General features: G+C 36.3%; 1 protein-coding gene across 3 annotated transcripts in view; it reads right to left on the bottom strand.

Annotated features, from left to right (window-relative positions):
* Nucleotides 1-15,539, bottom strand: part of UBE3D (ubiquitin protein ligase E3D) — a 131,523-nt gene that overhangs the window by 48,184 nt on the left and 67,800 nt on the right. For 2 of the 3 annotated variants that reach the window (XM_074333243.2, XM_019729555.3), the window contains exon 9: nucleotides 4,522-4,660. In XM_074333243.2, coding sequence (XP_074189344.2) covers nucleotides 4,522-4,660 — 139 coding nt within the window. Of the gene's footprint in view, nucleotides 1-3,641; nucleotides 4,052-4,521; nucleotides 4,661-15,539 lie in introns of those variants that run through there. The other variant, XM_074333244.2, reaches the window with a different exon arrangement.

The following is a 15,539-nucleotide window of genomic DNA, read 5'->3' as shown; positions in this document are numbered from 1 at the left end:
TCTGGAGCCAGGCTTTGTACTTGAAGCCCCTCCGCTTACTAGTTGTGTGAGCATGGGCAAGTTAATCTCTTTGGCTCAGTTTCTGTACCAGTGAAATCGTATTTTTGTGAAAATGCAATGAGCTAATAAGTGCAAATCATTGAGAACAGTGCCTGGAATACGGAAAGCACTGAATAAATATTAGCCTTTATAATCTGCATTATTAATACATGATGATTAAATATGTGATTGTTTTCTGTAACACCTATTTATATCCTAAGGAACCTGGGTCCCATGGAATAGATAAATGCTAGTATAGAAATATCTCCTTTATAACTGAAGAGAAGTCAGCATCCTGTGTAGCACAAAAAGCATAGCATAGGAATCAGAGTTTCAGTTTCCAATATCAACTTACCCTTCCTGGAGCTGTTCCCTTATCTATAAAAAATAAGGTCATTAGACTAGTTGGTCCTTCCAGCTACAGTAGTCTAGGAGTCTAAGAAAAAAGCATAGTAATTAAAACCAGCAGCTCCTGCCCAGTCCTGGTTTCAACCTGGTTGTTCTTAAGGCTCTGCCTTCCAGACACCATTGCAGGGCTTTCGTGTTAAAGAGCTAGTTGCCGCCGAGCGACATGGATGTGTGTATGGCCTTCTGTTACCTCACCCCCGAGTTCTGACGCACCGAGTTTAATCAAACTGGCAGCGGTCATGACAGCAGCAGGCGGCAACCGGCTCCATTCCAGAGGACCGTCAATCCTCTTGCCTTGGTTTCTGGCACCACAGGTTGGGCATCATTCCGGTTTCCCATAACTGTGGTCTCTAGTACCCAGAGGGAGCCCGGTACTGTATATTAGTCACTCTGCTTATCTTGAATCTTGCCAGCTCTTTCCAAAGGCTGAACTGTTTCTTGAGTCTTTCTCATTTGTACAAAGCCCCAGGCTGTAATTACAATGCTGATACCCATCTGTGCTCAATCTTGTGGACCTATCTCAAATCTGAATCTTACCTGTTGAGTCCACCTATTTCAGCAGGAAAAGGGCTGCTGCTTCTGCTTCTGAGTGTGCACTGCTCATGTCTCTGTTTCCCCCTAGCTCAGTATTTTGGACTTCTCTAGAATGTCAAACGGCCATGCCCATCTGCATTTTATTTGCGCATCCATCCACCCAGCCAGCCATCGATCGCCAGTCATCCAATATTAAATGCTTCCTATGTCCAAGCACTGTTCTAAGTTCTGTTGACATAGTATTGAACAGAAACAGACATTTTCCCTGTTCTCATTTAACACACATTTTAGTAAAGAACAAAGGAAAAATAAATGAACAAGATCATTTTAGATAGTAAAAGTGCTATTAAGAACACAGGATGAGGTTACAGAATATGCTGATGAGGAGAGGGTACTCAGTGAGGTGGGGTCAGGTTAGGCCTCTTGGGGGAGGTGACACCTGAGCTGAGACCGGAAAGACGAGAAGAACCCAGCCACGCAAAGGTCTGGTCCCGACTATTCTCCCGGTAGCAGAGAAAACAGCTAGTGCACAGACTCAAAAGTCAGCACCAGCTCGTTGTGACAGGGAGCAGGCAATAAAGTCAGTGTGGCTAGACCACAGTAAGTGAGATGGAGACAGTAGGAGATGAGGCCAAAACGGGAGGCAGGGTCAGATGTTGCCAGGCCTTATTGGCCAGGAAAATATGCTTAGACTTTATTCTCACTGCCATAAAAAGTCATGGAAGAATTTTAAGCAGAGTGCTATGATAAGCCCATCCTTCTTCCTGGGACTACAACAACAACTATAGTATGTGTCTAGCAATACATCAGTGATTCTCAACCAAATCCTATGTTCTGTTTACTCATCATCACACTAGGGAGATAAAGGTACTGCAGCATGGTGGAAGTTAAAATTATAACAAATCCACCAGAAGCTATCCCTATTGAGAGAAATGTTGAATGTTAAATGCTTAAGAAGTTAGAATTTCATATACGTTAATAGCTCTAATTAATAAGATAAACCTCTCCTTTTGGGATCTGGCAGTAACAACAGCTCAAGCAGGAGTGCAATTTGAATCCATGGAACTGAAAATAACATTTTTACCAAAAAAAAAAAAAAAAAAAAAAAGAAGCATTAACTGACTCGGCCTACAATGTAAGAGAACTAGAAATGTAAAGATGGTATCTTTAACAAATGTCATTCTATTATTTTACAACTCTTGCAGCACAGCACTTTAAAAAATTACATTAAAGTGAGTTCCCAACTGAAAAAGTAAATCCCAAATACAGGCAAAATTAGCAGCCCCATTCCTCGCTATTGTAATAAATGATTCAGGAGGTGTTACGAAGATGAAGAAGCAGAGCATTTCATTCCAATACTGATAGAAGTCCTCCCCCTCTTCATTAATCCTTTATTTTAGAGCAATTCCTGGTCTATTCCTGATAAGAATGCATCTTTCTAAGACTAGCACTTGGGACAAACCTTTTTAGCAGACATTGTCCATGAACTTGTGCCTTAGAAATTGGGAAATGTATGTGCTTCTGACAATAATATTTAGCAAATGGACTGAAATCAGATGAATATAATCACTAATAAAGAGGGACATTCTGTAATTAACATCCTGACAACTTTAAGAGGCCCTGTGATTAAAGTTTTAGGAGAGAACATTAATACCACCAAGAGCAGTCCCAGGCTTTCATGTCCATGTGTTTCCCTGAGCCTGAGCTGAGATCCTTGGAGGGGCAACATGGCCTCTGTCCCATGGAGAAGACATGCAGACTGGGCCTCCTCACAAACCCTCCACATTTGGGTAGATTACTCTTTTACCTTTAATCTCTTCAAGACTTGTACTGAGGCTACTTTGTAATACAATTATTCTCAGTTTATATCACACACAGGTGACTGTTTATCTTCCCCAATATGCTGTCTAAAATCCTTGAAGTCTCTCTTGTTCCCCACTCACCCATCATATAAAAATTGCATACAGTGCATGAGGGAATGAAATAAAAAATAATTCTCTTCTGCATTATTCTCCAGAAATAACCACTGTCAAGTTTTTTGTTACCTCTCTCCATAAAAGTTTGTGGGTATATATAAACTTTTGTATTATTCAATGTTCAATCCAAAGAGCAAAACTTAGAACAAATAAGGATTGAGAGACAGAATTTTAAATCATTTGTGGTTCAGGGCAGTACACAAATGAACAAAATAATTACATAATAAATTACAACAGAATAAGGGGGGTCGTGGCCATTCCATGACAGATACAACCGGCCTCCACCTGCCACTCATACCCCCTCTGCCTCTCAGGACTTCAGCTACTACTGCAAGTGGGAGGCAGATGCAGTCACCCAGGCACAAGCCTAGGAGGCCAGCTCTGTCTCTAACATGCTGGTGGTCCCTGGCCAGCTCACTCCATCTCTCTGGGTCTCAGTTTCCTCTCCTACAAAATGAGAAGGTGTTCTCTAAGGTCCTTTGAATCCAGGATTGAAGTTGATAATTGAGTAACGGATGATAAATAAAAACAGGTACTCCACAAAGTCTAAAATTTATTTATATCAGGAAGAAAATCACAGACATAATCAATGTAACAGATAACCAGGAGAACATGGATGCAAATTAGATTGGAACAGTTATTTTATTTATTTATTTATTTTTTACCAATTTCCTGAGCTATAATTCATAGGAAAAACCACGTCTTGTTTTCCCATAAAGGTAAAGCAAGTAATATACACCGATCCTCAAGTTATCTCAGGATACATCAGCAACCCTTCAGAAGTAGAACCAACCCATGTTTATTAATTTCTCACCAATGCAGGTGGCCTCACCAGCCTCAGAAGGCCTGTGAGCATTATTCTATTGTTAAGAATCATAGATATGCTCAATTACACTCAGTAGCTATAGGGTCACAACTGAAGAGACTAGTTAACATTTGCCACTTCATTGACAATGAGCTGCCCACCAGGGAAGGGATCTTCCTGCTGGACACTTCACATGTGCTGTTCTGTTTGTTCTGTTCTGTTCTGACCATGTCCTTTACGAGGAGCACAGATAAATAGCCAGAGGAATGGGAAAGCAACGAGGGAGGGTCTAGGGAGAAAGGGAACAGGTGCTGAGAGCAGGTAGAACACCATTGCTGTTAAACTTCCATTTGGAAATTTGACTGCAAGCGAAATGAAGCAGAGCCACTGAAAACGGATGAAAATGTTTGTTCTAGGGGAAATAAGGGACGTGGCATTCACAAGTGTCTTTGTCAAATGTTCTTGCCTTTTCTCTCAGAAGCAGGGCTGATGAAGATTAAGAGAACAAACCCTGGAGGGAGCGAGATATGGGTCCTGCCACTAGTAGACAATCACCTAGTCAATTTTGAGCCTCCATGTGTTCATTTATTTAAAAGAGATAGACAAGGCAGTACAAGGCAATACTAAGCATTGTGCTTAGTATATTGTTTTGTGGAAATGTGGGTTTTCATGGACTATCTCCGGTGAAAGACAGGATGCTTAGAAAACAATTACAAGTAAAACTGAGAAAACACACCTGCTAAACGAGCCATTCCTTACCTGAAAAGAATTCATACAGCGAAGAGTCAGAGGTAGCGTGGCATTATTCCTCGACAGTATCAAAAGCAGCTCCAAGCATGTTGCAGAGGGCAAGGTTAGAGAGTGGACGCTGATGTCATTGTCCCATGAGCTGACAAGCCTGAAATACAGCGATATGGTCAATATCATAATAGCATCTGCTCATAATTATTCAAAAATATGATGTAGAAGAAAACTTTCAGTTGTTTGAGGAAAAAGCAATGCACACACAAAAAAATGATTATACTATAAATACACATAGTAAGTGTCTACGACGTTTTATAGTGTTTTTGGTATATAACAGACGGATTAGGCAATTTTTTCAGGTAAACATTTTATACTCAAAGTTTAAAAGTCATATGAAATGCAGTTTTACTTGTGAGGGACCTGATTGGCATTGCCGAGAATAATAGTTAATGCATTGAATGCTTCCTATGTTCTATGTCCTATTTTATATGCAATATCTTGTTCAAACCCCAGTATACCTATAAAATACAACCATAGTTATTCCCATTCCAGAAATGTAAAAATTATTTCTGAGCTGGGTATACCACATGGAACATCCAGTTCAGTGATTTTCAGACTTTTTAAAAAGTGGTAGAATCCTTTTATTAAAAATCTTGTAAAAGGCCCTGTTTATAACATAAATGAAAGCAAAGCTGCTGTTAGAAGGGGAAAGGTTGGCAGGAGGCTCCCTTCACTTTCCTGTGAAGTGGCCTGTGAAGCAGCTCTGCTATGGAAGAGATTTAAAAATCCTTTCATTTGAGAGATGAGGAAACCGAGGGCTAGAAAAGTAAAGGGACTTATGTGAGATGAGGCAGATGTTTAGAAAATGATATGGCTGTGTCTGGAATCCTGGTTTCCTAACTTCCCATCTAGTGCTTAAAGTAAAGGGAAAAATCAGGAAATCATGAGAAAAAACATAATAAGAATAGCATGAGTCTTAAGCTATCACCTCTTCAGTATTTGAATATTTCCTGCCTGTGCCCCCACCAAAGTGTCTCTGATCACTGTCCTGATTTTCAAAGAGAAATTGTGTGTGTGTGTGTGTGTGTGTGTGCTGTATGTATATATTTGCCTTTCTATAAACTTCTCTCTGAAAAGGTGCCTTTTAACCAAGTCAGTGGTGAATTCTGGAAGTTTAGAGAGCATACATAGTTGTGGGCATAATGGATTTTAACACTTTATATAACAAGTCATAGCAGGTGGTTTAGCTGTGTCCCTAAGGTTACTTATTACACTGATACACTTCTGTTGTGGGGTGCAGAGTTAACACTTCTTTGAAGCATTTGCCTTCTAGATGGACTGCAACAGGACACTGCCCACTTTTTAGGACACGGTCCTAAAAAAAATCGTCTGTTTCAGCAAGCACACAGCTTTTGTGTCTTTTCGGTGTTTTAAAATTTATCATTTTATATTGATTGACTTTTACTAATTATATAATGTTCTCAACATTTCCCTCGAATGGAAATAAAAATTTTCCCCATCTTTGGTGAAGTCAAATGTACCACTAATGCAGAGGCTCCAAGCTCCTTCTTCTAGCCCCTTCCTCATGTCCTCCACAAACCTCATCGTTACTTTCTATGCTCTGAACTGCACTACATTACACACCATTTCTCATCAGTTTTCTGGGCCCGGAAGGGTGTTAGTCTTCTTGGTGAACTGTTCATCCTGCAAGACCCACTGAATTATCATTTCCTTGGAGACATCCTCCTATTTCCGTTATAAGAATTAACTACTTGCTTAATACCATAGTTGTATCTATTACAACACTTACCACCACCCTACTTGTATTCTGATTTGAGCTGTGTCTCCATCTCTGATTCATCCGAGATCAGACATGAGGAACCATAGCCCGTGGATTCCTCCAGCTCTGCAGTCTAACGTGGAAATACAACTTAGATTAGTGTTGTTTTTCCTAAAACACCCAGATATTAACCTTTTACTGGCTAAAAGAAATACAATTTTTCCACTTATAATCACTTATTGTAAGTGAAAAATTGAATATATTTGTATTTTCAATAAGTAATTTAAGTTTTCAGAATTTATGCCATCCTCCCCAGCACCCACAACAGGGCTCACTATTTTCATTCCGAATTTTTTTAAAAAACGCACTGACAAGGTTTTTGCTTTTTCCGAATTGGATCTCTTGCAGCAAAGGTAACTTGACATTGCTCTGGATTGTGACTGTCCCTTGGGAACTCATCTGTGAGTCCTCAAAACCTAAGCCAGGCCTGTCATGCTGCACACATCCAGCCAGGCTGGGTGCTGCTGGAGCTCCTCAGTAAGGACCCTGCCAAGTGAGATGGTCTTTGAAGCAGTGTCACCTTTGCATCATTTGCTACCCCTCTTTTGGCAATAATATATCAGTAAGAGAAAGGGGAAATGGTACATTGTACAAATAAATATTTTTAGACCAGTTATTTTAGTTTATTATGGCTATAGCATGCTCTCTATGTATACTTACATTTGTAAGTTTTAGGCCTTGGGTTTACCCTCTGCCTAACGTGTTCAGACAGTGGGCCAGGTATTTTATTTATAGTCACTGTCTCTATTCCTACAGTTGCCTTGAATGTCAGGCATTGTTCATCCCCAATTAAAGATGGAAGAAACCAAAAACCAGGGAGGTTATGGGATTATCCACCATTGCACAGCCAGTGGGTGATGGAACCAGGATTCACTCTACTCAGCACATCCAAAGCCTATGCTCTGCCCATTATGCCACTCTGATCGTTGAGCACTATACATACCATCATCCTCTCTAAGCAAACCACACGTAACTGAATCTGCTAAAGCCTATTTCTTCTGTATGTTAACTCTTTAGCTTGTAAAATATACAATTAAGAGCATTTTTGTTTTTCTAGAAGAAGCAGCTTTATCCTTAAGCTGCTACTTCATATATATATATATACACACACACACACACACATATGTGTATATATGTGTGTATGTATATATATGTATATATGTGTGTGTGTGTATATATATATATATATATATATATATATATATATATATATATATATAGTAAAAGTTGAATATGAAAGATAAAGATGGACATGGGAAAACACCCATACGTCATGGTAAGCAAAATAGTTATGTAATGAGAAAAAAGATTATGGAGGTAATACAATAAATATAAATGGTTATTTCGAACAGAGGGAAATAATAACCTTTTTTAAAATTTTCTTCCTCATGCTTTCTTATTTTAAAGTGTTATTTTTATAATCAGAAAAAGTTAATGATAGAGATGTGATTTCTGGTGTAGACAAAGGAATGTTTAAATGCTGCATAAAGGTGTCAACACGCTGCTAAATGGTTATGGTATGACTTAACAAAATGGATACTCAAATAGAAATTAAACTACATCAGCACAACCTTGTCACCCACCAGCAAGTAATCTTGGACAAGTACTCTTAGACAGGCCTAGTTTCTTCCTAAGATCCTAGAGTTCATACACAACCTACCCACTGTATTAAACCACCAAAATTTATACAAAAGGACATTCATTACATTAATGGTAAACATAGTCACAAAGAAAAGACAAATTACCTATACACGTTAGTTATTCATGACTCTATGTAATTACAAACAATTGCATGGTAGTAAATCCAAGATTGGCATTTTAAATCTAATCCTTAAATTATTCTATGATTCAACTTTTTTTTTTTGCCTGTTGAAGAAGCTCAGAAAGGTGAGGAATGTTGTTCTGATCACATAGTCAGCAAGTGATGGAAAAGAAATTCAAGCATAATCCTCTCCATTTAAATCTCATTCTCTTTTTACAATGCCATAAAAGAAGCAAAAGTACACTAGTTATTTTTTAACTAATTATAATCAATAAAATTGAAAAGCCCAATGGCAAATATGTCATTGGAGTGAGTTTTAGATACCGTAGGACACCTCATTTTTAAATAACTTGAACAAACTTATTTTTGCAATTAGACAACACAGCTGTACCTAATATGGCTCAAATTCCTAATATGCATCGTGTCCTTTTCCCTCAGTATAATTTTCATTAGCCCCAGGATCTAGTTTTTAATGTTAAAATTTATAAATTTTCTCTATAATTTTAATTGCATAAAATATTATTTTAATAACATGAAACATCCATATATGTGAACCAAGAGAGAAAGTAATACTACATGAAAAATAAAAATAGCTGTTTTGGAAAGTAGAACTATGGGTAACTTGTCCCAAAAACTTCAGTTAATCTTTTCATACATATTTTTTTTAATTTAGTTAGAAAAAAATAAAGAAAAAAGAGCAGGAAGGAAAGAGGGACAAATGGTCTGGCATACTTAAAATTCAGTTTATCTTAAAACAATCACTTTATGTGGAATGTAGGCCATGTGTTAAGCCAGCGGTGATACTTGAACCTATCCACACATGGCTCAAATATCAGTACAAATTTATATTAATGATATAAACATTTTAAAAAACATAGGATTACAATAATCCAGATTTGGTTTATTTCTGGTACTTTCTGCAAAGATAACATAGACTATTAGATCTAAATCAGTAATCTTCCACTATAAAATCAAGCAGATAAGTACTTCAAAATGAACAACGAAGTTAACATCCATTGAATCCTATTCCTGTAACTTTCAAAGTAGTGAGAGAGAGAAAAGCTTTCCTAGGAGACCAGGGCTGTCAGCCAGGTGACCTCAGTTTAAGAGACCAAAATGCAAGCAGAGGACACACCATCCTTATTTCTCAACTTGTGCCCTGACAAAATCCCCTAGAGAAGCAACCATGGATGACCTATCTATTTTTAAGTAGGCAAAGAAAAGGGGGAAAAAGCACTTTCCATCACTTCTAACAAAAATGGTGAAATTGAGAATGAATCAACCACCAATCAATATTAAGAAAGAATTTAAGAAAATAGAAAGGTGATATAGTCTTGTGGAAACATAAAGGTAGTTTAATGTAATAGGTGAAAATGACAAATAGAAATGATATAGCAACTCTACCAAAAATTAAAATATTTCAAATGAGGCAAACCTAATTGCATAAGGAAGACAAAATAATACAGCATAGGAGAGCTCAAGATAAAAATATTTAATTTAAATCTGATGTTCCTCATATTTTAGTAGTTGTTTTGGGTTCTTCAGTTCTAAGAAGACCTAAGAAAGCAAAGAACTTATTAATGGTGTTAAAATATAACATTGTTTATACCTGCGGATTTTTAAAATTCAATTTCAAAGCTATCACAGTGATAAGCCCATCAATTTAAGCTCTCAAAATACCAAAACAAGTAAATCATCACAACTTAGTACTAGAATCATTATAAACACACAACTATTTAATACATACTTAGGACAAGGAATCAAAATTTTAAAAATTCTTACGAAATCTCAAGAACATAAAATTCTGAAACAGCTAACTATACTGGTATATCTGTTATGATAAGCCATATTAACTCCATACATTAAAATATTTTACAAGTATTAATTCATAAAAATAGAACCTGAAAAATGTACATATTATACCATCTAATGCTTATGAATTTCAAAATAAGGTTTATTAAGTAATGAACAGTGTTTCTTTGAAATTACAGTAGTTTCTTTGAAAATTACAGAGAAAGTTTGAGCTTTTAAATCACAAACGTCAAAATTGTTCTTCAATTCTCTTTGACTTAAAGGGCTCTTGAGAAAAGAAATTTAGTACAGAATTACTAAAAATTATGGCTTTCAGACTTTGTCCGTAAGACCACTTATAAGCTTGTCAAGGCATGATATTCCCCATGTAACATAAAATGGTTCTGCTTTAAATAAGACACCAACAAGGCAATCTCGAAATTAAGTGTATTAAATTCATGCCAAAAAATAACAAAAGATTTTGTTGTCTATAAATGCCTGCATTATATAGTAAGATACCAGTTGTTGAGAACATAGGAATTAGACTGGCAACACTTTCATTAAAGGAGAGAACCCACTATTGTAAACACGCCTGCTAGAAATTTCATAAGAAGTGATATCATTAGAAATGCTCATCTAAAAGAAGCCCATCTGAAGAGAGACAACCTATTCCTTCAGATTTTCTAAAACTTTTTGTTACAGAAAATTTCAAATGTGCGAAGTAGATTTATGCAAGAAAACTAAAAAACCTATCTTGTATCATATTCAAAATTAAATGCAAGATGTATTAAAAACATAAATGTAAAAAATCAATAAAAAAGATTTCCAGAAAATTTAAGAAACTACAACAATCCCGTAAGCCATAAGGGTTTTATAATTTTAAAAAATTGTATTGGTAATAAAAAAATCTTTTAAAAAAATCACAGGCAGAAGGCAGAAACCTCTATGATAGAAAGAACTCCTACATAATTATAAAAGGAGGACAAAAAGCACAAATTCATTTTTCAAAAGGCTTTTAAGTAGTGATTTTTAAACCATTTAAAGGTCAAAGGTCCCTATGATAATATGATTAAAACTACAGGCTCTCTTCCCACACAGCACTCATTTACACAAAGAAAATTCTGCACATAATTTTGAGTGTTTCTCAGACCACCCATTCCCCAAGCCCACTCATGTCCTCATTTCTCATTTCATATAAATAGAATCATACACTGTGTGGTCTTTTTTGTCTGGCTTCCTCCACTTAACATGTTTTCAAGGTTCATGGACCTTGAAAGCGTAAGAACGATTACTTTTAGGTTAAAATCTGATTTCTAATTTACCATTCTTCATAAAACATTAAAAACAGTTCTATTGTAAACTAACTATATATCATAATATTTTGGTTAGCATATTAATGTTTAACCATTTAGGAAAGGTTTTCAAAGGGTCTTTAAAGAGGAAAGCATCCTGGTTCACGTTTTTACCACTTTCCATTACCAGAGGAAGTCAGTTGAAAAGAAGGCTGAGAAATGTACTTCCCATCCTTAATCACTTTCCTGAGTAACTGGAAGTTAATGTACGAAGGTTGAGATATAATAAATTAGATCCACGCTAATAACATTCTCATAAGTAAACCTCACACTGGGCATCACAGAATTCTGTGTCTCACCAGGGGGCCACAGCTCAGATGTTCATTAGTCAACACTACCCACTGTGTCTCACAGTTCAAGTCCTTTGTCAATGTGGATGTAAAAGTGTGATGCATAAAGTACAAAACAAGGGTTGAAGACCTTTTCGTCTTTTATTATTTTCTAGGCCTGGTGTAACAAATAGGTTTTATTCATTTTTCAATTCAAACTGACTGGCAGTGACTGTGTTGAGATGTACAGTGAAACCATGTTTGGTCTCAGCAGAAAAGAGAAATATGATGTACTGGAGCGCTACGAGCCCATGGCTTCAGAAGGGGATGTATCCTGGTGGTTTGCACCAGATCCAACCCTCTCCCCTGCCTTTATAGAATACCACAGTCTCTAGTATCCCTGGCTTCTCTTACACACACCTTCCTGTGCCCTCTTTCAGATGGCCTTCTCTTGGAAATCCATCCAGCCTTCCTTCACAAGAGGTTGGTTGGCAAGGGTGTAAGCTCAGATGAACAAGGCCTGGCCAGTCTTGGTATCTAAGATATTAGTAACTAAACTGCATAACCCCAAGTCATAAGTGATTCTCTCTGATCTATTACAACACAAATCCTAACGACAGAAAGTTTGTCGCTCCATGAGAGATGCGAATCCAAATGCCAAGATCACTAACCTACTCATGTTCCCTGAGCAAGAGTCCTTGATTTTAGAAAATGTCCTGTTTAAGACTTCAGACATTGTGAAGGCGCAAGTCACTGTAACTCTGGTAGAGTGAAAGCCCAACTGGCCACACTCATTGCAAGTAAGGTAAGAGAATCAATTTTGAAATTATCTTGAAATGAAAAATTTTGAAATGAAAAAATTCATTTCTACCTCTTAAATTCAATCCCCTTGTAACAATTTCATTCATAGGAACCTTAACAAAATAAACAATAAGACATACCAGGTCAGGCCTGACAGTCTCCTAGATTTTATATCTATCATTTTCCCGTTAGCTGACCCTAACGACATCTGATTATAGACATTGGCAAAGTTTTATTCAAAGATCTTATGGATTAAGAGCTATCTCCTAAAAGATCATCTTTCAAAGAGGGAAGTATTTGACTACATTTTTCCAAGGCAGAACCAAATACTGTTAAATGGAAGCTCTTGGAACCTAAGAGGAATTTCACTGAAACCTCAGAATACCACAGTTTTTAAACATATTATTAAATATGTAGCTTCTCTTTACACCCTTGAAATAAGGTATTTCTGATAGCTGGCTTTCAGTATTCTACATTCTGTTCATTTTGGAGAGACTTTTCTCAACATTTGGTACCAAAGTATGAAAAAGACACTTAAATTTTTCCGGTAGATACCCAGAAGAGGGATTGCTGGGTCATATGGTAATTCTATTTTTAGTTTTTTGAGGAGCTTCTGTACCTCTGTACTGTTTTCCACAGCAACTATACTAATTTGCATTCCTACCAGCAGTGGGGGAAGTTTCCTTTTTCTCTACAACCTCCCCGATACCTGTTAATACTTGTCTTGTTAATAGGAGCCATTCTAACAGGTGTGAGGTGGTATTTCATTGTGGCTTTAATTTGCATTTCCCAAATAGCTAGTGAAGTTGAGCATCTTTTCATATGTCTGTTGGTCATTTGTAGGTCTTCTTGGGAGAAGTGTCTGTTCAGGTCTTCTGCTCATTTTTTAAATTGGATTGCTTGCTTTTTTGTTGTTGAGTTGTCTGAGTTCTTTGTATATTTCAGATGTTAGCCCCTTACCAGAGTTGTGTTTTGCAAATATCGTCTCCCATTTGGCTGGTTGCCTCTTTGTTTTGTTGATGGTCTCTTTTGTTGTGCAGAAGCTTTTTAGTTTGAAGTAGTCCTGTTCACTTATTTTTGCTTTTACTTCCCTTCCTTTGCCTTTGAGGTTAAATTCATAAAATCCTCTCTAAGACCAAGGTCCATAAGTTTAGTACCTATGCTTTCTTCTATGCATTTTATTGTTTCAGCTCTTATATTTAGGTCTTTGATCTATTTTGAGTTAATTTTTGTGATAATGACAAATAGCAGTCCAGTTTCATTCTTTTGCTGTGGCTTTCCAATTTTCCCCACACCACTTATTGAAGAAGCTTTCTTTTCTCCATTGTATGTTTTTGGCTCTTTTGTTGAAAATTATTTGCCCATATGTAAGTGGGTTTATTTCTAGGTTCTCAAGTCTGACCATTGGCCTTTGTCTGTTTTTCTGCCAATACGATGCTGTTTTGATTACTGTTGCTTTGTAATATAATTTGAAGTCAAGGAGTGTGATACCTCTGGCCTTGTTCTTTTTTGTCAGGATTGCTTTGACTATTCAGGGTGTTTTGTGGTTCCATACAAACCTGATGACCTTTTGTTCTATTTCTTTAAAAAAAAATGCCATTGGGATTTTGATGGGGATTGCATTAAATCTGTATGTGAAAATTTTGAAAACATTTATTCATAAAGATGTATGTACCCCTATGGTCACTGCAGCACTACTCACGGTGGCCAAGACATGGAAACAACAAAAGTGTCCTTTAACAGATGACTGGATAAAGAAAATATGGTATATATACAATGGAGATGACACAAGATGAAATAGTGCCATTTGAGACAACATGGATGGATCTTGAGACTATCATGCTAAGTGAAATAAGAAAAAGTTGAGAACAATATGATTTCACTCACATGTGGGATATAAAATAGAAAGCAATAAACAAACAAGATAAACAAAAACTCATAGACACAAACAACAGTATGGTGGTTACCAGAGGGAAGGAGGTTCGGGGAGGAAGAAGAGGGTAAAAGGGGTCAAATATATGGTGATGGAGGGAGACTAGACTATGTGTGGTGAGCACACAATGCAATATACAGATGATGTATTATAGAATTGTATACTTAAAACCTGTATAATTTTATTAACCAAAGTCACTCCAGTACATTTAATTAAAAAAAAACAAAAACAAAAAACAGTGAAATTGCCTATGCAAGCATTGTTTAAATCAGAGAATGCCGTTACTGGCCAATATGATGGTCTGGAATCCTTAAAGGTATATATTGTCTTGTTGGAATGGAAGGTACATTCATCTTTGTTGGAAAGATGGGCTTGTCAGCTTATAGAGCTTCCAACGAAATATCCAACTTTCCCTGTTCATTAAGTAGATTTTTAATCATTTCATTCTAATCCCTCCTCCACCCTTGTGGGGTTACAGTCAGAAGATGCTTTGGTTATATTCAAGTAACATCCAGCTCATCTGACAGTTGCATTTCCCAGTATAAATTAGTAAAAAATGGTATTGCTTTTTTTTTTTTTTTTTAAAGACACTTAAAATGTGGGTAATCATCCATGTACACTGTATGTGTGTGTATAACTGAGGGTAGGGGGGCAGGTGTTAAATACAGGTTATTCAAGAATTAGTATTCTACAAAGATTTTAAAAGTTATTCTCAGAAACTGGAAAGGTAGTTAATCACCTGAATTTTACGAGTGTTAGAAGAGTTAGAAAGGCTAACTCGTTCCATTTTTAAAACAGCAATACATAATACTGTGATATAAAAATAATCAACATTCTTTGAACCAATTCATACTATAGTAAGAAATTTTTTAATGAATGTTAAAATGAGGAAAGTTTGTATTTTTTAGCCTAGGAAATAGGAAGAAAGTAAAATAATGGTTCTTGATCCAACTATAAAAAGCTTATTGATTTTTTATTTTAAAATAACAAAAATATTTCATTTATAACCAAAGTATTTTTTGTTAATTTATTAATACAAACATTCAAAATATACAAACTTGCTTTAGGTTAGTAAAAACAAAAAGTATATTTTTCAGTGAAAGTTAGCAAAATTATACTTTTAAAACCTCAGTTCATCTTTTATGCACATGCCAAGCTTTCTAATTCTGCTTTAATTCTGCTTTCTAATTACTTACAACACTGAGCTTTAGAAACTAGCAAAAATAAGTCACTGCTTCAAAGTATGAAACCCGTAAAAATTAAGACAATGACTGTAGATCTACAT

The sequence above is a fragment of the Rhinolophus sinicus genome, chromosome 2, assembly GCF_057876585.1.
Source record: "Rhinolophus sinicus isolate RSI-liver-muscle chromosome 2, RSI-T2T, whole genome shotgun sequence".
Taxonomy (NCBI): Eukaryota; Metazoa; Chordata; class Mammalia; order Chiroptera; family Rhinolophidae; genus Rhinolophus; species Rhinolophus sinicus.
This window is presented reverse-complemented; position numbering and strand designations above follow the sequence as displayed.